At 35.5% G+C, this 23947-nt stretch overlaps 1 protein-coding gene across 2 annotated transcripts in view; it reads right to left on the reverse strand.

Moving 5' to 3' along the window:
* Kpna4 (karyopherin subunit alpha 4) overlaps positions 1–23947 on the reverse strand; it is a 56275-nt gene that overhangs the window by 22338 nt on the left and 9990 nt on the right. For both annotated transcript variants that reach the window (XM_028763465.1, XM_028763466.1), the window contains exons 2-10: positions 11829–11873; positions 10858–10947; positions 10720–10749; positions 10568–10620; positions 7607–7702; positions 6541–6626; positions 4196–4282; positions 841–1010; positions 709–753 (exon numbers count right to left, since the gene is read on the reverse strand). In XM_028763465.1, coding sequence (XP_028619298.1) covers positions 709–753; positions 841–1010; positions 4196–4282; positions 6541–6626; positions 7607–7702; positions 10568–10620; positions 10720–10749; positions 10858–10947; positions 11829–11873 — 702 coding nt within the window. The remainder of the gene's footprint in view (positions 1–708; positions 754–840; positions 1011–4195; positions 4283–6540; positions 6627–7606; positions 7703–10567; positions 10621–10719; positions 10750–10857; positions 10948–11828; positions 11874–23947) is intronic.

Here is a 23947-nt window from a genome sequence, read left to right on the forward strand (position 1 = left end):
CTGAAGCACAAGCTCATCTTGTGGTGGACAAACAAGAGTTTGGGAAACAAGTGGAAAGAAAAAGTTGTTTGCTATTCCAATAGTTACCAATGTTCTTGCAAAGCTCTGAAAAACAGAACACTGAAATCTGTATTTATACAAAGAACTTTGCTATAACTGGAGAAATAAGACTGAAAAATGGAACCGAGGAACAACAGATCTTCATAGTTTGATATATATACATACATACATATATACATATACATATATATATATATATATATATATATATGTATACACACACACATGTATGTGACAAATAAGTTTGATACACACACACACACACACATATATATATATGAACATATCAGTATTTAAGCTAAATATTCACTTATGCTTCAAAGTTCAAAGATACAACCATGTGTATATATTCTCAAAAGCCAGACTGCCAGAGGGGGTAATCATAAAGGTCATGAACAATCAATCATGATAACAAGAGATGACTAATTGCATTTTTAGAACAGGTTTGATTCCTCACTGAAGCTACAGAAACAAGAGTAAATGTAAACAAATATGTACCTCAATTCTTAAAATGGTAAAGTATGAGAGAATACAATTACACATTGTTTTCAGCTCTCTCCTAAATCATAGTGGGAGTCCAGTACATATACATACACATGTACATACACACATACATACATTCATATACAAAGAGGAGAATTTACTCACATTTACATCTGTGTGATGAATTAATACACAAAGAGCTGGAAGAATCTGAGGAGAGAAATATGTACAACTTAAACATACACCAATTAAAAGAAAAAAAATATAATGGTATCTAACTTTTTTTCTTTTGTTTACCTCCTGAATCGTCTCCATTGGTGGTGGTGGGTCTTTGTGACGACATAAGTTGACCATAACCCAGGTAACATTTCTTAAGAATGTTATAGGGATAGATGGACTTATGAATGAAAGCAGAGGTTTTACAACTCCAAGGCTTATCACATAATCTCTACACTGAGGTCCATCACCTGTAGAAAGGATTAATTTAGTAAAATAAATCAGCACTAAGCTTTTTCAGAAAACATAAAGCATTGGGTATAATTATGCAGCTACTAATATTTTAATAATATTTCTTTAGTTTTATATAAAATATTAGGAATTTAATAAGTACACATTCTAGGTCTTTGAGCCAAAAGAACCAATGTAATACTATCTATTTGTGTCTATATCAGCTGGTCACTTATAGGATGTCCCTAAGATGCAGCAGCCCGAGAATTTTTTCAAATACCTTGAGCAGACATGTTATTGTTACCTCAATGATTTGTTCAGTTTAACAAGCTTTCACATTAATACAATATATGTCTGAATAACTATTGAGAAAAAGAATGCAGAATTCATATTTATGTTATGATTCAATAGGGTCTAGTGTGGTGGCACAAGTCTAATCCCAATGTTTTGGAGGTAGAGACAGAATGGAGATAGGTTTAGCAACATAACGAGTTCAAAGTCAGCCTAGGATATATGAGACCCACTATCAAAAGCAAATCAAGACCCACTATCAAAATCCACAAGAAAAAAAAGTTCTTGCACTACAATATCTGGTGATGTATTTGATTTAATTCCAAAACGTAATTAGAGAATAAAAAAGCAAAACTAAGTATCATAATGTTTCTTTAATACAATGGTTCTCTACCTGAGGGGTCACAAAACCTTTAAGGGGGGATGTTACATACCAGATATCCTGTATATCAGATATTTACAATTCATAACAGTAGCAAAATTAGCTATGTAGTAACAAAAATAATTTTTTAAAAGAATTATTTTTTTATATGTATAGGAACATACTGTAGCTGTCCTCAATCACACTAGAAGAGGGCATCAGATCCCATTACAGATGGCTGTGAGCCACCATGTGGTTGGTGGGAATTGAACTTGGGACCTCTGGAAGAGCACTCAGTGATCTTAAGCATTGAGCCATCTTTCCAACCCCCACCATAAAATAATAATCCATTAGATAATTTTATGGTTGGGGTTATGGTGGTTTGAATGTTTGGCTCAAGGAGTAGCACTATTAGGAGGTGTGGCCTTGTTGGAGTAGGTGTGGCCTTATTGGAGGAAGTATGTCACTGTGGGGGAGGGCAAAGAGACCCTCCTCCTAACCATGTAGGAGCCATTGATGTTGGCCAGTCTTCTCCTAGTGGCCTTCAAATGAAGGATGTAGAACTCTCAGCTCCTCCTGTATCATGCCTGTCTAGATGCTACCAAGCTCCTACCTTGATAATGGACTGAACCTCTGAACCTATGTCAGCCCCAATTAAATATTGTTCTTCTAAGAGTTACCTTTATTGGTCATAGTATCTGTTCACAGCAGTAAAACACTAAGACAGTGGTCATCATAACATGATGGTCAAAGCATTAGGAAGGTTGAGAACAACTACTTTAATAGCTTTATTACCTAAAGCTTGATGCAAGAGTAAAGGAGAGAGGCATCCAGATATGTAACATCATTTCTAAAAGCAGTGTAATCTACACTAGTAAGTTCATAGAGTATGCTGCTCACAAAAACCTCAAGCACAACATTTTCAAGTTGGATCTAAAAGGGGCAATTAAGAGGTATCAAAACAATGCTAAATACTTACATGCAAGTAATTATGGTGGCACATACCTATAATCTCTAAATACAAGAGGCTGAGGCAGGAAAAGTGCTCAGAGTTCGATGTAACCTGGGTTACAGTCAGCCAAGGAGACACAGCAAGACAAACAAACAATAACCTCCATGTAAGAACAATAAAGACTCTGTGACAAGTGTTTAGGGATGTTGAGATGGCTTGGTGAGTAAAGGTGCTTGTTAAAACCCTGAGTTCAATACCCAGAAAATGTGTGAAAGGAAGACGCCATCTGCCTCAAGTTGTTCTCTAATCTTTACATGTATGCTGCAATAAACATGTAAACATGCACACATATACATACACACAAGGCAATATGTCTTAATTTTAAAATATGTCTGGAATCCTCCTCCTTTATCAAAAAAAATTGATAAAAACCCCTTAAAAGGGATTTCTAAAATTTCCAAGCCAGATTTCAGAATTTTCCCAATTATTGATTCTCTGGGGGAGTTTTTTGTTTTTGTGAGACAGGGTTTCTCTGTGTGGCTTTGGCTATTCTTGAACTTGGTGTGTAAACCTCTAACTCATAGAGATCCAACTGCCTATGCCTCCTGAGTGTTGGGATTAAAGGAGTACGCAACCACTACCAGGTAGTTATCTGAATTTTTTAGATAGTCTTGCTATGTAGTACAGGCTAGTCTTGAACTCACAGCAATTCTCCTGCATCAGTCTCCATGAGTACTGGGATTAGTTCTTTGAATTTTTAAGTTTAATTTTTAAGTAGTTAATATAGCCTCCAGTAAACAAACTTGGTGGTGTAGTCTTGCAATCCCAGCACTTGGGGGTGGGGATTCTCCAGCTGAGGTAAGAGGATTATGAGTTTCAGGCTAGCCAGGTTACCAGAAGTAAAAAAAAATGCCTCTAGTTTAAAAAAATGCTCAAAATACTGAGGTTGTGTCAATTATTTTTCCTAAAGTTATTTATAAGTGAATAGGTATTGATTATAATGTTCAATAATGAATTAGGCTATTAGATACTTACTATTAATTCACAATAATAATAGAATTATACATTACTAAATTTTAATCTCTTATACAAAGTTTTTAGACTTCTCAAGTATACAACAAAGAGAAAAATTATTTTAATTAATTACTACTACTGTTATTCTTAGATGGAGAAAGTAAGATGGACATCAATATAAAGAAATTTAAATAATTTATATATTTTATTTTTGTTTTGTTTTTTTTTGTTTTTCAAGACAGGGTTTCTCTGTACAGCCCTGGCTGTCCTGGAACTCACTCTGTGGACCAGGCTGGCCTCGAACTCAGAAATCCGCCTGCCTCTGCCTCCCAAGTGCTGGGATTAAAGGTGTGCGCCACCACCGCCCGGCAATTTATATATTTTATAAACCTTTAATTAAGAGTTGACTACCAACAAAAAGCTATCATGGTGATGTAAGCAACAAACATACTCCTGTGTATTGTTGCTTTATATTCATAGAGTCAATCACACAAACTGGAAATGACAAGAAATTACTTTTCAATCACTAGCAGTCATATTGGTTAGTGTATGATTTATCCAATTTATTTCACAAGTTTCATACAAACCTATGATGTTTCCCAATGCCCACACTGCCTGTTCACAGACATTCTGATGGGGTGAATGTAGAAGCCTCAGGAAAAGTGGTACAGCATCTGAAAGAGAAAAATAAGTAGCAATTAAGGATGAAGATAATATAAGGCCCTTCATTTTTTTGACTGAGATCCCAACAAAACATAATACAAACTATCAAAACTATTTTAAAATATCACTTTGTTAAATGAATTTTGTTATTGAAATAATTGACAGGAAAACTAGTATCAAGATAAATTGTAACATATAAACAATCCCAAACTAAATTCCATATTTTAAACAATTAAAACTTGGACTCAATCACATTTGCTTGTTTGTCATTAGACTAAACCCAGGGCAGTCTACAAGCTGTCGTCATATTCTACCACTGTACTGTGGCCCTACCTCAGACTGAAGCTCAATTTCAAGAATCATTTCTTACAGAGTGTTATCTTCAAAAATCAGTGAAAAAGCCTGTCTTACGCAAGTTCTGTTTTTTACTAATTTAGACAGAGTGTATGAGTGTGTGTATGTGTGTATTGGTGTGTATGGCTGTGTGTGTCTGTGGGAGTGTAAATGTTTGTGGGTGATGTGCATTTGTTTGTATGTGTAGTGTGGGTGGGTATATGTATGTAAGTGTGAATATGTGGCATGTGTCTTATACTGGCTGGATTTGAGTGTCAACTTGATACAAGCTGGAGTTACCACAGAGAAAAAAGCCCCCCTTGAAGAAATGCCTCCATGAGATCCAGCTCTAAGGCATTTTCTCAATTAGTGATCAAGGGTGGGAGGGCCCATTATGGGTGGTACCACTCCTGGAGTGGTAGTCCTAGATTCTATTAAAAAAGCAAGTCAGTAAGTAACATCCCTCCATGACCTCTGTATCAGCTTCTGCTTCCTGACCTGGTTGTGTTCCAGTCCTGACTTCCTTTGGTGATGAACAGCAATGTGGAAGTGTAAGCTGAACTTGCTTCTTGGTCATGATGTTTTCTGAAGGAATAGAAACCCTGACTAAGACATGTCTGTATGTCTCTGTGTATGTGTGTGGCATACAGGTGTGTGCCTGAGTATTGTGTACGTGTGTGTATAGGTATGTATGTGGTGTGTATGGCTCAGTATTGTGCATGGGTGTCTGTGTGAGTGGTATATATTGCTGTTTATATTGTTTATGGGTGTGTATGTGTGTGTTAAGTCAATTGTAAAAGATAGTTCTCTCCTTCTATCATGTGGTCCCAGGGAGTAACTCAGGTCATGAGGCTTGGCAGCAAGTACCTTCCCTGCTGAATGATCTCTCCTGCTTTGCTTAAATAACTTCTGGATAAGAAATTTACATTAACACTATATGAGTCATTAGGACAATCATTGTCGGGTCACACTGAAATCTTAAATCAGAAAGTGATTCTGTTGCGTAAGTGGAAGGCAAACACAGAGATAGACTCCTACATATGTGAGCAGACTAACACTGCACTTCTGACTTGATTCTTCTTCCTGCCTTTAGAGAGTACTCTGAAGAATACTACATAATTTATATGTATATAGATTTATCATGGTCATAATAAAAAAATCGTTTATTTTATTAGTTTGGATATTAAACAGACAGGAATGATTAAAAAAAATCCAAAGTCTTTTTCTAACTGGGAATGGTAGATAATACCTGTAATCCTAACATTTAGATGGAGTCTGGAAGTAAAAAGAGTAGAAGTTCAAGGTAGCCTACCTACATAGCGAGTTGAAGCCCAGCCTGGGCTACAAATGAGACCCTGTATTAACAAAAGTAACAACAAAACAGCCCAGCTTCTTTCTACTCATTAAGAATTATGAAAAACAAGCAAAAGAGAACATGACACTGTGCTAGAACTGTAAAGCCCACCTAATCTGTTAACTCTGTAACACAAAACCAGTTTTAGTAGGCTTTTAGATAATTTCTAACTAACATCACATATACTAAAATGTAAAATGCTAGTTAGTTAGATAATGTATCTGTCCTCCTCTTCTAAATCATACAGAAAGGAATCAAAAGAACTTAGCTGAATGAATTTAATAGACAGTAGAACAAGATGAGTAAAGTAACATACTTAAGACAGCTGTTTCAACAGTCTTATGGGTAGATATTATTCTATATATAACACAGTTAGTTATACCTTCTTAGAATAATTCATGGATTTATTTATGAGATGAAATCTCATTATTCTAACCCAGGCAGTCTTCAAACTCATGATCCTCCTATGTTAGTCTTTCAAGTGTTAGAATTAAAAGCATGTGCCACCATGCCTGGCCAACACAGTTTATTTTTTGCCATTGGGAAGAAAACAAATTACAATTTTGTTAATTAACAACTTACTGGACTGAACCACTGCTTGCGTCTGTTCAGACGTTCCAGATGCAATGTTTGTCAAAGCCCACGCAGCTTCAAACTGTAAAGAAGGACTACCAAAGAACAAATAATTTTTTAAGCCATACATCTAATATCACCTAAATGTCTACCAACTATTTCTTCCCTCTAGTGTGTGAAACGCTTTTCTAGCCTTAAAAACATAACCCAAGCCGGGCAGTGGTGGCGCATGCCTTTAATCCCAGCACTTGGGAGGCAGAGGCAGGCGGATTTCTGAGTTCGAGGCCAGCCTGGTCTACAGAGGGAGTTCCAGGACAGCCAGGGCTACACAGAGAAACCCTGTCTCGAAAAACCAAAAAAAAAAAAAAAAAAAAACATAACCCAATCGTTTCACTCTGAAAGTCAGACATCCTTATTTAGACATGTACTTTCATATTACTCCTTAGTTTTCAACTACTTATCCTGCCAGTTTTCAAAGTTCACAAGTTAAAAATCATTTTCAAAACTGTTTTTGGTTCTTACCTTGATTTTAACTTTCAATTCTATCCCATAACCTTTTCCTTTCTTTTTTAAAGAAAATCTCTCTTGGGCTGGAGAGATGGTTTAGTGGTTAAGAGCACTGGCTGCTCTTCCAGAGGTCCTGAGTTCAATTCCCAGCAACCACATGGTGGCTCACAATCATCTGTAATGGGATTTGATACTCTCTTCTAGTGTGTCTGAAGACAGCAACAGTGTGTGTGTGTGTGTGTGTGTATTAAATATATATATGTCCTATTAAAAAAAAAAAAAAAAAGAAAGAAAAAGAAAATCTCTCCCTACAAAGCCTAGGCAGGCCGGAATTGAGGCTTCCTAACTTCTCAGATACACACATATATCATTATGCGTTTTTGGTTTCTGAGACAGGGTTTCTAGTGTCCAGATTGCCCCTGAACTCATTATGCTTAGCCAAAGATCAATTTGAACTTCTAACGCTCCTGCCTCCACTTCTTGAGCCTTTTCCCTTTAAAGATTAAACTAGAAAATTTACCTTTTCTAAAGGACACATTGTAATTGAAAATAATAATTATATACTTACTTGTCATCTCTTTCAAGACAATGAACTAAAATAGGCAATATTCCAGATTTTATTAAGTCATCAATTGGGGGATTTCGATCACTGGATAAAAGCTTCCTGTAAGATAGATACCACTTGTAAAACTTAATGACATATATTACAATTAAATTCAAACTGGATTATAGACCTTATAAATCTGAAGAGATGACATAAGTATACTTGCAAAGTTACTTATACTTTATATAATACAATGCTTTCTCTAATCATGAAGATCAACTAATAAATTTATAAATAATTAGAAAAATATGGTAGATACATTGCTACTTTTATTAACATAACACTATTCCCTCACCACAGTTCTAAATATGGCAACTATAAAAGACACCTTCTGTGTTTCAAAGAGGAAAATAGGCACCAGGCTTTTATTTTTTTTCTGGTTTGAATTCCAGAAAAACAGACTTTATCCTATTTTCCTCAATGTCTTCAGCATCTCTTTGAGTATTTTCTTATATTTCTGTACTTATTCCTTTTTAAGTTACTGAATAATAATTAATATTATGTTATAATTATAATATTTCATAATACTGTATAGAGTAAGAGTTGAACATTGTGATCATTTTAAACATACCACATTCAGTGTGTGTGTGTATGCATGTGTGTATTGTTTGCTTTTTAAAGACAGTTTCTCACTATGTAGCCCCAGCTGTCCTAGAGTTCACTTATGTAGACCAGGCTAGCCTCAAACTCACTATTCTGCCTCCTGGGTGCTGGAATTATAGGTGTGTGCCACCGTGCTTAGCACAACTAAAAATTTTTACATGTGTGATGTTCAGAGTTAATTTTAAGCTCAGAAAAAAAAGGTAGACAACCCTCAACATAACATTTACTTTGCTAGCTGGGCGGTGGTGGCGCACACCTTTAATCCCAGCACTTGGGAGGCAGAGGCAGGTGGATTTCTGAGTTCGAGGCCAGCCTGGTCTACAGAGTGAGTTCCGGGACAGCCAGGGCTACACAGAGAAACCCTGTCTCGAAAAAACAAACAAACAAAAAAAAAAAACAAAAAAAAAACATTTACTTTGCTAAAAAGCAAATTAATAGGTTTTCAAAATAACCACAATTATGCATACTGGGGCATGCAAAGGGTGGTATGTTTAAAGCGACCACAGTGTTCGACTCATCCCACTCTATACACTACTAATTACCATGAAAACCCAACAGCACTTTCATCTTAGGATCTCTAAAAAAGGAATAAATACAGCAATACAAGAAAATACTCAGAAGATGCTAAGAAAAAAAAAGATAAAGTCTGTTTTCATGGAACCTACAGGATAAAAATAAAAGCTTGTTGCCCATTTTCTTATGTGAGAGAGAGCAGGTTTAATTGTACTGAGTGTCCTAACAGAAATCTTCTCCTTATTGGAACTTGCTGTACAACTATATAACAATAAGGCTTAAGAAAGTCTAGTCAAGGGGTGGAGAGATGGCTCAGTGGTGAAGAGCATTGACTGTTCTCTAGAGGTCCTGAGCTCAATTCCTAACAACCACATGGTGGCTCACAACCATCTATAATGGATCTGATGCCCTCTTCTGTGTGTCTGAAGTCAGTGACAGTGTACTCACATCCATAAAATAAATCCTTAAAAGAAAAGTCTAGTCAGAACATCACCCTATTATTTATTATCTTAGGAATATAAAACTCCTTATCTTGCCTTTCAACTGCTTCATAAGGTGGCTGTACTTTACCTAACTATAAGCCTGGTTACCACATGATTTCATCTCTAAGCACTTTGTATTCTACTCTCTTCACTCCAAATGGCTTGCCATTATTTACATCATTACTTCAAAGACTGTTCAGGTTCCTTACTACGTCTCAATTCTAAGAATATGTGTCACAGCATAATCCCACACTTGCTGCTGCTCTCTACTACTTTTAAATAGCTCTATAGTTTCTATTAAATTCTAAAAAATTACTACTATTACTTTTTTTTTTAAGACAGGCTCTCATATATCTGACACTAGCTTCAAACTTGCTATGTGGTTTAAGGATGATCGTAAATTCTGTTCCTCCCATCTCCATCTTCCAAGAACTGTGATTATAGGTGTGTGATAATATACTACTTTAGCCCATGGGATACAATAATGGAGCAATTTTTCTATTTATTTTAGTTAAGGCAAACATATATAAGTAGGACATGTAATAAAAGACTCACACATTTGATAAAATCACATGGATCTGTGAACATTTTTGTCCTCTGAAATCTTATCAACTACAATCAGTAATTTGCTAAAAAGTTATTTTTGTATGAACAATCCTTCTAATTAATATACAAATTAATCATTTTTTTACAGTATAACCATGTTTTCCTCAATGTACTACTTAATTCAGAGATCTTCTTCAATAATAAACTCGGTGTGTCTGTGTATATATGTATGTCTGTGTGTGCATGTGTATTCATGTATGTGTGGATGCACATATATGTGAAAGCCAGAGGTCAACCTCAGAATCCACTCCTCGGGAGTCAGCCATCTTGTTTTTTAAACAGGTTTTCTCAGTGACTATGCTGACTAGTCAGGGGAGCCCCAAGGATATGCCTATTCTTCACTTGCAGTGCTAGGATTACAGGCCAGCACTACATGTCTGGCTTTTTACATGGGTTCTGGGGACTTAACATGGGTCTTCGTGCTTGCACAGAAAGTACTTTCTAGATTGAGCTTTCTCCTCAGCTCCTCACTAAGTTTTTTTTGGCTTTTTCCAAAAAAGTATGACAACAAGATTTCACAACTTAAATGTGAAAAATGACTTGGGATTTCTGGCCTTAAAACAACAACAGCGTATATGCAGCAATCTTAATGTATGCTTGTTTTACATGACACAGCATGCTTATAACTCAATTTACTATTTGACTAATAATGTAAGTACTGTTAGAAGACTTAGCTTCTAAATAGGAGTCTGAAAAACCTGAATTTGATCATTTAACTCACCTAGCAGCTTGAACTGCACTTAATTGAATTCCTTGGTTATCACTTGAAGCATTCTATAAAAAAATAAGTAAAAAAAATTTATCACATGGATACATAGTAATTAGTTATTTAGTTCAGAAAGTACAAAGAGAGGGGAATAAAACCCAACTTACTTGAACAATAGCTTCTAGAGAGGTATTTTGCTGGCAAGAAGTTAAAGAGAAAATCAAGTTAAAAGGTAATCTTTAAATACTGTGTTTATAGAAACTCTTTCACTAAAAGTTTTAGATGATCAGAGTAACATAACTTACCACTCTATAATCACCATCTATATCGGAGTCTTCACAGATATCTTCTTGTGGTACATTCCTTCTCTTTAAGAGATGTTCATCTCTTTTATTCTGTAAGAAAGAAGTCAAAGAATTTTAGAAAAGCAGTTAACTATTTTCATATAAAAGCAACCCTGTACCCACAAACTAAAATAAGTGCCTTTTAAAATTAAAAACACATGAAAAAAAAATTAAGTCAAACTGTGAAATACACACCAACTTAACACTAATCTGAATGGATTCCTATCACAAATATTCATTTCCAATGAATTGTGAACTACTGTAAATACAAAATAAAATAGTTTTATTAAAATGAATATTGTACAGTTTAAGTCAGAATCATAGTTTTATATATATAAAATATATACATATAATATATACATAAAACTCATAAGTACTAAGCCATTTTACACATCATTTGGAAGCATCTCTTTATCACCTCAAAACAAAAGTTGGGCAGTTGAAAACTAGGTAAAAATCAACAAAAATCAAGGATCATTTGAAATATACTGGAATCTTTTGGAGCAAATAAAAAATTATATTCAATTTTATTCTACTTTCATATTTTAAAAGTTGATAAAATATATAACAAATTACCAAGACAGAACTATTACCTATTAATAGAACTATTTAGTTTAAGAGTATCTCTATGACTTAGACTTTATATAAATCATTAAAACTTACAAAAATTAACTTGTTCATATCTATTATTGGGAAGTGAGTAAATTCTACTTTGCCACTATTTTCAGCAGCTTTTCAGATTTAGTTAAAACAACAACAAAACTTGTTTGAAAGAAAATGAAATGCTGATCACCTGAGATTGAAAACAAAAAGCTTAATTATATTTAATACAATTTCGTTATATAACAGGTTGTACAAAAGATATAATTCTTAATATTTTCTATATATGTTGTTCTTAGAACTATTTCTCAAAATACTAATAGCAGACCTACCTTCCGTAATTCAACTACAACTTCATTCCGTTGTCTTCTCATAGTCTACAAAGAATAAAAACACATATATTACCCATACTATCATCCAGAAAAAAAAAACCTCCTTTTTTGTTTCTACCTTTCTCTAATTTTCACCCCAAACTTCATTTTCTTATCTTTCATAAACATACTCTAACTCCATCTAAGTAAATGGTTGATCCATCCTTCCATTTGCACATATACAAAATCTAAAGCTATGTTTTCTAAAGCTATGTATGTATTATACAGTCACTTATGCAAAATCTTACTACCTTTCATTATCTCCTCTGAAAGTCTTCTGGCCAATTTATCATTATCTGTCTCCAAGATCATTGCAAATGCCTCCTAATACATGTCTTTCTTGTTAAAAATATTTTATATATTTTTTAAAATATTTTCTTTTAAAAAATATTTATTTTATGTGCATGTGTGCACATGCACACCTGAGTGTATATGTGTAGCACATGTGTAGAAGCCCAGGGAGGTAGGAAGATTGTATCAGATCTTTTAGAATTCACTGTAGTTAAAGGCAGTTGTAAGCTGCCATGCAAGTGCTAGAAACAGAACCTAGGTCCTTTGTAAGAGTAATAAGCAAGTGCTCTTAACCACTTGGGCTATCTCTTTGGCCCTCTGTCTTGCTCTTCCTTCCTAGCCTACTCTTATCAGAGCTTGTTATCTTTTGGTATAATATTTTTAAACAAACACACACACATACACAGAAAGGAAGAGAAAGAGAGAGAGTAGGAGGGGGAGGGAGAGGGGGAGGGGAGACGGGAGAAAGGAGAGGGAGGGGGGAGGGGAGACGGGAGAAAGGAGAGGGAGGGGAGGGGGAGGGGAAGGGAGAGGGAGAGGGAGAGGGAGAGGGACCGTGAGGGAGAGAGCACTTATACACGTGTCCAGGTGAGCAATATTAGCACATAGCATTTCCCAAGATGGATCAAGATTGTTTTTAGACTTCTGTACTTCAGTTTCCTAATCTACAAAATGGTAGGATAGGATTTTTTTCCTTCTATTTTTTTGGTAGGTGGATTTTTGCAACAGCATCTCGCTATGTATTCTTGGCTAGCCTGGAACTCACTGTTGACCAGGCTGGCCTAGAACTCACAAAGACCTGCTCTGAGTGCTGGGATTCTAGGCATGTGACACCACACTCAATGCGGCAAGCACTCTTATCACTGAGCTCTATCTCTCATACTTTTTTGCTTTTTATTTTAAGACAGTGTCTTACTTCCCAGAATAACTTGAACTCAACCAGGCCTACTCTGAAACTGTTTTTCTTTCCCCTCAGTCTTAGTAGTTGGGATTTACAGGGCCGTGTTACCAGACCCCACTTGGCCTACTTACAGTATGGCTTTACTTATTTATTACTTAGACACTTGCTGTGAGTTATCATTCCTATTATGCCTTCAGGTTGGAATGTTCTCCCCTGCCATCTTGCAGTGTTTTGACAACCCCCAACTACAATATTAATCCTTTCTCTCTATAAAATAACAAAGATAAGCATTATTTCTCAATTGTCTTAATTTTATTTGTGCAAAAAAACTTGGTCCCATTTTTAATCAAGTTATTCTGTGGTCTTCTGATTTTTCGTTACAGATAAAGATTTTAATAATACTGACTAAAAGCTGCTAACAAAATAAGTATTGCAAAATGAATAATCAGCTATGAAATACTAAGAGTTTTAAGATCTAGCATCTCATTTAAACATTACAACCTGAAAAAGAAATCTTTATTCTTCTTACATATTCATACAAATTTGAAAATTGAAGCTTGTATCACTAGCTCCAAAACAGAGGATTAGAATCCAGTATCCTACAAAGCCTCTTAGCAGCAAGATGTTTTCCAAACATCTGGAAGTAGAAGTCAAGCCAATTTGAGAATCTAAGGCTCATATTAAAGTAAAGGCTAAGCACTTTAGTAAAGCACTAAAGGTTAAGTTTCCATAATGTGAAAATCTGAAATTCAAAATCCTCTAAAAATCAAAATTTGGAATGTTGACATGTCTGAAATGATAAACTATATATATCACAAACTGTTTTATGCTCAAAATTATTTGACACATTATATAACTTTATCATTTAACTAATATATATTACATGAAATATAAATAAATTTCATGTTTGAACTTTGGTCTTATTTTAAATGTACACAAAATTTTGACACTATAAAGAAAGATATTCTGGCCTCATGCATTTTGGATGAAAAATATTCAACGTAACCAATAAGCTTTGCTTAACAAAACAACAACTCTATAACAAAAACTATGCTCTCATGTAGACTATTGTAACTCTAACATAAATTACACAAAGGACCATTCAAAAAGGTTAGTAAGACAGACTTCTGAGGGACAGAGGTATTAAATCCCTGAGAAGGTTTCATGAGTAACCACTGCACCTTAAAGAAGACAGGAGTGTAACAAACTTTACTTTCTTCACATTAATTCAAACTATTATATAAGCCCCTCCTATACTATAATATATTCTATTTATTAAAGTTTGAGGTTTTAATAATTTAAAATTAAAAATGAAAAACAAAATACCTCAAACTCAAGGCTGGCCTGGGCTATATAATGAAACCCTGTCTCAAAAACCAATTGATCTACTTGCCCCTACCAAAAAAGAGAGAAAACCATTAATAAGAATGGACTCAATTTCATAATGCAATAACATACAACTAGAACTATTGTTACCTACAAAAATTCTTTACAAAGTACAGTGTCTTTACTACAGATTAAGAGTTTAACTTCTCTTTTCCAAAATAAACCCTTTTATTTTCGAGGTCCTGTGAAAGAGTATATAAAGTTTCTTAGTTTCTTCATATCTTAGAATTCAGGCTTTGTATATTACATGTAGTAATGGTTGTGAATTCACAGAATTCACACTGCACTAGGCAGTGTTGTCAATTAGAATTCCAAAAGGCTACCAAACTCGCCAAAGGCTGATCTATAAACCACAGAGCTAAGCAAAGGATAAAGGGGATAAATGAGGGAGGGAAGAGGGAATACAATGTGGGAGGTTGCAGTTAAACTTAAGTTAAGAATTTTAAAATAGTCCATAATTTTTAAATTTGTCATAGTTACAAAATCTTAAATTGAAGCAAAAGAAAATAATTATAAAGTTTAAGCACTTGTTTTCTTAAAGAATTCAAAGTGTTATTTCTTTCTCAAAGGTATGCATGTTTTTTTTAATTTAAAAAATATTTTCCATGTTTATATCACTATGCTTGGGTTTTATTATGTTCTCTGCTCTTAACAGAATACAGGGTCTAATACTCTCCAATTAATAGTTACTTAATTTCCAGTTAGTGACTACCTAACTCTTGTTAATTTTCACTTTTTAACCAATATACCCTTCTCTGAATCTCTAAAATTAATGCAAGGTATAACATATTGTAAAAATTTTAGTATTTAATTTTTTCTTGGGCAAAACCAAGATTTATATTTATTAGAACTTATTCTCTTTAGAGAAAAAGCTTTAAAACATTTAAAGTTAGTTATATAAAGAATCAAGAAACTAACACTTTGATTTTATTTCATTCAGCATGTTACTCATACCTCAGGAAGGTTAACTTATGTAATATTAAAACAAATGAAAACAAAAATTTTAAATATTAAATCCAGGCAGAGGTGGCCCACATCTTTAATCACAATATTTGGGAGGCAGAGGCAAGAGGATCTCTGAGTTTGAGGCCAGCCTGCTTTATAGCATGAGTTCCAGGACAAAGAAACTATGTCTTAAAAAAAGAAGAGGCAGGGAGTGGGAAGACACATTTTGTGTATAGTGGAATACATTTTAATGGACTGTAAATAAAGCTACATTATTCAAAAATTGTTAACAACCGTCAAACTGTAGACTTAAAATTAACCAACTTTACATCTATTAAAAATATAACATATGTAAATCCACATACATATGCCTCCCCACCCAAAACAAACACACACACACACACACACACACACACACACACACACACACACACCATTATTTCTAACCTGTTAGAAAGGATTTATTTCACCAAGCATATTTACAAACACCTATAATATCAGTAATCTGGAATCAAGGCAAGGTGGCTTTTAAGTTGAAGGTCAGCCTAGGCTGCATAATGAGACTCTATTTCAAAAACAAAACAATGCCCAGCTACAGTCCATGAAAAGCTTATTAACCTTCTTTTGCTAAGTACTAAAAATACAAAGATGGACCAGATGCACTATATATCCATACCCTTAAGAAGGTAGTGTTCAGGCTAGTGAGATGGTTCAGTGACTATAATCATTTGCTATCAAGCCTAAGAACTTTAGTTGGATCCCTGGGATCCATATAATGGAAGTAAAGAATCAACCCTACAAGTTGTCCCCTGACATAAGTGATGTGCATGCACGTACACAATATAATAAAAACTTTTTAAAAAGATGGTTGAATTTTTATGACAGAGAAATATAGTTTGCAAATTATCAAGAAGACTTAACATTTAGCAAATACTGGGTGCTGTGTACCATGCAAACACGACTCAATTTTATTTACTTAATAAGTTCACACACACACACACACACACACACACACACACACAGGATTGTTGTAGTACACACAGTTAAGGTAGAACAATTTCCAGCTCTAGAACACAGTAACATCTTTAAACAGAAACACAAACATAAGGACAACAGGAATACTTGTTTTGGTTTGGTTCTTTGGGACAGCATCTCACTGTGTAATCTTGGCTAGCCTCAAAATCCTACGAAATTCACCTGCCTCTTCTTACCCAGTGCTGTAATTAAAGGTTATCCATGCCTGGCCTAAAAGGTAGATACTTAAAATGACAGATAAGCTTAATTCTTTACCAAATAATTTAGATGAAGATGATCCAAACATATATATGTATGTATCTATGTTATATACATACATGTACATATTTTTATTATTATTAACTATTATTATACAAAAAAGAAGCTAAGATAAAATAAGGCATACACAGCCAAGAATGGTGTTACACACTGTAATCCCAGCACTGAAGAGGCCAAGAAAGCAAGATATCAACTGATCTCAGTTCAAGACAATCTGGGTAACATAGGGAAAGAACCCGTCTCAAATGAACTACACACAGACAAAAATTAATGTTCAATATCCTTAACTATTAAGGAAATGCAAAAAAATCAAGGTAACATTGGGATTCCATCTCACTCCATGGCTATCAACAAGAAAACCAAAACAACAAATGTTGACTAAGATGTATGAAATATGGAACACTTAATTAGCTGTCACTATGGAGGGGGCTGGAGAGGTGGTTCAGTGGTTGAAGAGTTATTGGCTGTTCTTCTAGAGGACTCAGGTTCAATTCCTAGTGCCTACATGGCAACTCTTAACTGTCTGTAGGTCCAGTTCTAGGACATCTGGCACCCTCACACAGATATACATGTAGGCAAAACACTAATGCACATAAAAGGAAAAAAACTGTCACTATGGAAATTAGTATGGAGGTTCTATGAAAAAAATTAACATACATGTTATATGATCTAACTATACTATTTATGGGTATGTACCCATAAGAATCAAAGTCAACTTACTATGAATACCTGTGTACCCATGTTTACTGCTGTACTTTTACCAAATCCCAAGTCACAGAATTAGTTTCAGTATCATTAACAGATCAATGTACAAAGCCAAAATAGTATAAATAGACAATGGAGTGTGATTCAGCCAAAACAGAATGAAAACATGATGTTTGCAGGAAAATAAGTAGAACAAGAGGTTATATTACATGAAATAAGTCAATCTCACAATGACAAACAGTACATGTTCATTTTTTTGTCATCTGTAGAATTTAGAACAGAAAAGGACATGAAATTCAAAAGAGTATAACATTATGAGGTGTTAAGGAGCAAAGGGAGAGGGAAAAAGAAATGAAGGAATAATAGCAAATCCAATTAAAGCACATGTATACATTATGGAAATGAGTAAGGCCTACTGCTTTTACAACTCATAAACACTAGTCTTTGAAAGGTGTTATGTGCAGGATCTGTGGAAGAATGTCAGATGTAACGAATGGAGGGAAGCAAGAGCCCGTCAGTTTTATGGAAAGTCAAGCATACTTTGTTTCATTGCAGGTCTCAGCCCAAATAAGCATCAGCATCTAGAAACATTTGGTAGGTACAGGTTATTTACCCATTTAATATGGTTAACCAAGAGGTAGTAGTAGACTGTTTTTGATGCCTATAATTTATATATGGATCATTTCAAAGCATGATATGTAGAACTATTTCCTATATTGTTTTAATAACTTGCCAATGTTAAACGGCTTCCTGCACTGAATATGCTCTATACTTGAGTTCTATGTACCCTTTCACCCTATGTATCTTTTCTATTGAGAGAAAAAATTTGAATCTGATCCTCATCACTAATAGTGTGCACTAATTAGAAATTTAATATCTCTACTTATAAATACTATCTTTGAGAAATTAAACTATGGTTTGAAAATAACTAAACTCTTCCCTCATTGAATAGTCTTAAGTGAAGGGTTACAGTGGTAGTTTTCTCCATAGTAGATATCAGTATGTGGAACTTGAAATACTATGCTGTTGGAGAAAGCAGAAAGTGGACATGAAAGCAATGGCAGTGACTGAGGACAAGAGAGAAACACACTGGATGGATGGATGAACAAGACCTTACTGTTTGCAAGAATGTTCATTTTTCTTCAACCTTTTCAATGTTTCTAACAGAAGAAACAAAAGTTGGGGAACTGTTATGACTGAAGAAAACTCAACATGGGAAATGACAGTAGGAAAAATTACTACAATATGAAATGAAATCAGATTTAACCAAACTAAGGAAGAACAAGAACACAAGACTATGGACAAATTTCATTTCTGCCGATCTGGTGCATTCTTAGATGAGAAAAACAATTTTAATTTTTAAAAAGGAAAAAAATGTTAAACTGGGCATGGCAGCTCACACCTATAATCTAAGTACCAGAAAGAATAAAACAGAAAAACTGTCTTGAGTTCAAGGCTAGCCTGGGCAACATAATGAGATTGCTTCAAGAACCAAAAAACCAAAAACTCTGAGACAAGAGATGACTCACCCATTAGAACACTGGCGAGAATTCAGGTTTGATCCCTGCACCTACCTTATCTCACAACCATCCTTAACTGCAGTTTCGAGGGATACAGTGCCATCTCCTGACTTCCACAGGCACCAGACACACACAGTGCACATAAATATACAATAAATAAATCTAAAACAAAGAAGCAAATCAAAATAACCACCTACTTAAAACAAGAAAGTTAAAAAAGTCAGGCATGATGGCATAATCCCAGCACTCACAAGATAGAGGAGGCAAGAGGACCACTGCAAGGGTGGGGACAGTCTGGTTCATATAGAGCTCCAGGATAAAAGGGCTACCCATTACAAAACAGCCCTCAAAAATAGAAAAATTAAAGTAAAATATGAAAATCAAGACATTAAGGAATGCTTCCCTCCTATAAGAACAAAATAAATTTAAAATTCATGATGTTCTTATGAAAAAGCGTATTTTATTGTCTATGGCTTTAATATATTCAATGCTGCAAAATAGCTATGTGTTTTCTCTAGGTCCTGCTTTTAAGTGAATTAATACATATAATAAAATCAATAAAGGCATGCACATGAAAGAAAAAACAATGAAGCAAAAACAGAAAACAAAAAATACGCCATTAACAACTTGTAGGCCAGGGGTTGAGGAACCCCGTCTATGTGGCTGTTAAAAGCCACACTGATTATGAGTGATTTTACAGGTGTCCCTTGTAGCTGCTCTCATCTCATGGGCCATCTCAACCTTTGTTTCTCTAGATGGAGGAAATGGACAAACTGCCAAACAATACAGAGCACTTCGTGAGTGCCTCTGTAGTCTCCTCCCTTGGGCCTCTGGCTTTTGCACAGTCCCTTAAACTTTCATTCTGTCCCTGAAAGTACGGTTTTTGGAGTTCCTGGGTCATTTCCTTAAGATTGCTCAAAATGGGCTATCCTGTGTCCTAGGGACCTCATCAGAGTAAATTTTCCTTTCTAATTGCTTCTATTCATTATTTTAAAATGAAAAATAGTTTTAATTATTATTATATGTGCATGGGGTTTTTGCCTGCAGGTTTGTCTGCATACCACTTTCATGTGTGGGGCCTACAGAGGTCAGAAGACGGTGCCTGACTCCTTGGAACTGGAGTTACAGATGGTTGTGAAGCCACCATGTGGGTGTGGAGAATTGAACCTTGTTCCTCTCTTGAAGAGCAGCCAGTGCCCTTAACCACCAAGCCATCTCTCTAGCTTCTCTTAATAAAAAATTTTAATTAAATAACACTATAGGATTTTGTAACAAAAAAGAATAAAAATCATTTACTTTCCATTATTTCATTTTAGAGAGACAGGAACAGAGTGATTTTCTTAAGAATACCAAGTCTCAGATATTCTGGATCTAGTCCAATATTTTTTGTAACACACCACAACTTTTTCTACCCAAGGTCTACTTGTAGCTAGTTCCCCTCCTTAATATCCACTTTTAAAATATCTTTTATCTTTCTTTGTAATTTTACACCCAACTTTAATAGAAAAACCTTCATTAAGAGGTAAATTACTGAATTATTTTGTTTAAAAACAGAATGTTTAAAAAGCATTCTACAGGGCCTGGAGAAATGGCTCAGTCGTTATGAATATGTCCTGCTCTTTTAGAGGACCCGAGTTCAATTCTCAACACCATGTCAGAAAGCACGTGTACCCAGATGGCCTGAAGAAGGCCAGCAGTGAGCTTTCTGACTGACACACACACACACACACACACACACACACACACACACACACACACCACACACACACACCACACACACACATTCAGCTTTTTAAGGAGTACTTTTATTTTCCCATAAATGTTCATTAATCCTCTACCTATAATATTCTACGGCTGGCTCATTAATGCATGCCTTAAGTCCTGTTCAAGAGCTGACAAAAGTTCAAGGATAGTATGGGCAGGACAGAGAGCACCATAACTGTCAGAAGCTTTGCAACCATTGGGGGAAGCTGACATGGAGTAAGCATACAAATCCCTATAACTTTAAGGAGAGGGAAAAGGCATTTAAAGTAGCTTGTGTGAAGGGCCTTAAGAAGACTACAGTTGTCTAAGAGCTAGAGGAAAATAAAAGATACAGGTAGGAAAAGTTGATAAAGACCAAACCTGAATGGCTTGAAGGTCTCAACGGGGCAATCAGAAGCTAAATGTGGCACATAGGAAGCTATTAAAGCAGGGGACCACGGTTTTGTGTTTGTTTGTTTTTCACTGCTGGGTATGAAATCCAGTACCCTAAACATGCTAGGCAAGCACTCACCATTGAGTACTCCTCAGCCTGAATTTATTCCACCCTGGGTATTTTTTGAATTGGAGAGTGGTAATCTCAAAACAAACAAACCCCTTTGCAGACAGGACAGTAAAGAGCCAATAACAATCTGCAACATTGTAACAGTTGTAGCAAGTGACCAGAAAAAAATTAAACACCACTATAGTAGCAATCTTTTCTGAAAGAAACTACTTTCCACTGATGCTTACTGAAGGTTTCTCATGTGAGATGCTCCCTGTACTCCCTACTAGAACTGACTGGCAGAGGATTAGGAGAAAGGTACCTGATAGCCCAAAAAAGCCAATCTACAAACAGAGCAATGGAAGGCAGGCAGGCAGGCAGGCAGGCAGGCAGCAAGATTGATAAACTGGTCTGCTTTAACTTGGGCAGAGTTTATGACTCAGTTATCTTTGGTAACTTAACACACCTTAACTTAATACTAAGACTAAGATAGTAGTTTGTGGAAAAATGAATAGCCCACTTGGCAGCAGGCAAGCAGTATGCTAAAAATACATAAATTCTCACAATCTTACCTTTACTATAATAGATAAGAACCTAATCTAAATAGAGGAGGGTTCCCTATTACTACTTAAAAGTACAGTCAAAACAGGTACCCAGAATGGTGGGATTCTAATTGTTTAAATGTAGAAGTTAAGGCTGAAAATCTTAAACTTTCCTAATGTTGTGTAGCTAGTAAAATGTAATACTTAGTCTTCTAATTCTAGACATCAAGCTTTTCTATTCAAGGGAAGAGTTAACAAAAAACACTTAGGATTGTCTTTCCTTCAAACTGAAGGTTTGTTAAGGAAATGAAGAAGTTTACTACAACTCTAGCCCACAGAAGTTAACTACTCCCAACATGGTCAACCTAAGCCCAGGGCTGAGAGAACCTGACCTGATAGAATACGAATTAAGCCTATGTTGTCCATTGCTTTTAGGCTCATGCTTATAACAGGAACTCAGACATAGATGCTGAATAAATATCTGTAGAACAAATGCATGCCATAAAGAGAAGTAAAAGTGAGCAACAGAGCTGCTTGCACAAATTCAATTGTGGCTACTGGGTAGTAGAAATTGGTCATAATCCCAAAGCATTCTTTTAATTAATTTTACTTTGTTATCGTCATAATACCATTACTGAAATAACACATACCATCAGTTTACTCACCTAAATAATGCAGTGAGTTTTTGTGACTGCTACCATCTAACTCCTAGTGACTTTCATCATCACAAATGGCCCTATACCTAAGGCATTTTCCTCATTTCCTCTATTTTAACTCTTAGCAACCAGTAATTACTTTCTGTCTTAATTATTTTCTGTCTTCATTGAGTTGCTTATTCTAAACATTTAATGCTATATTATGAAATGACTGTGTCATCCACACCACCACCTCCTCAATACATCTTCCAAAATCTTTAGAATTTCTAGATAAGAGTGTCTTTATGCCAGGTGGCATATACCATACTTACAACCCAGCAATCAGGAGACTGAGGCAGGAGCATCATAAGTTGATAAATTGGAGGCCAGCCTGGGTTACAAAAGGAGACTGTGCTTAAAAACAATGTCTGCCAAGTGTGGAGGCACATTCCTTTTCAGCCCAGCAGGGAGAGAGACCCTGTTTCAAAACAACAAAAACCAACCAGCCAAAGAAGAATGCCAGTAGAATGCTTATATGAGAGTGGATGGGCATATGATGAGCATACTTAGAGATCTGGGACTTAACTTCATCATAATTATTATTTGCAGAATTGTTAATCAGACCTAGCATGTTGTCTCGGCCAGGGGGCAGAACCTTTTCATCTTTACATCCCAAATTCTGGACAAGAAAGGGTGCTAAAGTGATTACCAATCACCAAAAAAACTTAATCATGCCTATGTATGTAGATGATGTGTATAAAACAATCCCCCCAACCTTAACAATTATCTGGTATGTTTTGGGAGCTGAGTGTGTAGCAGTACCTGGAGAGCAGCACACTGGCAGAGGTCATGAAAGCTCTGTGGCCCTTCTCATATAAGGCTTCCTTCCATCTGGCTGTTCAATTGTAGCTTTTTATCTATAACTGTTTCCCTGAACTCTGTGAGCTACTTTAGCAAAGTAATTGAACCAGAGGAGGGTACTCATGGAAAACTGGATTTACAGCTAGGGGATCAATCAAAAGGCCACAGTCTGTACCTGCAAATAGCATATGAAAAGTGGGGCATATCTTTGGGGACAAAAATGTGGGGGGGGGCAATCATATGTGAGTAAATCCTAGACAGCTTCTGAAAGTGATTTAGAGGACACCTAGCTGGTATCAAACAATTGTTTGAGAGATTAATATTAAAAAGTCCCCTTTCCCCAAATTTGTGAAAAATCTCCCAAATCTGGTGCCAGGAGTATTGCATGTAGAGCGGTTTTACTGTATCTGTATTCATAAATGGGATTGTGGTTTGTTTGTTTTGATTGACTTCTTACAGGAAGCATAATGTTTTCAAGGTTCTATCCATACTGTTATTTATATCAGGACTCATCCCTAGACTGACTCTAATCAAAATGCCAACTGTTTCTTGGATTTCTCTGATTATAAGATCAAGATCTTCCATTATGCAGAACTATTTTCAGCTGGTTCTTTTCCCTAAAAAAATTACATAATTTACAATCAGCTCCTTCTGCTTGGAGTTACTGGGCAACTTTCAATTTTATCATCATCAAAAAGACCACATTAGACCACTAGAGAGGCAAGCCACTTGGGTTTCCATAGTATCTACTAAGGA

Source organism: Grammomys surdaster, unplaced genomic scaffold, assembly GCF_004785775.1.
Source record: "Grammomys surdaster isolate TR1022 unplaced genomic scaffold, NIH_TR_1.0 139, whole genome shotgun sequence".
Lineage (NCBI taxonomy): Eukaryota > Metazoa > Chordata > Mammalia > Rodentia > Muridae > Grammomys > Grammomys surdaster.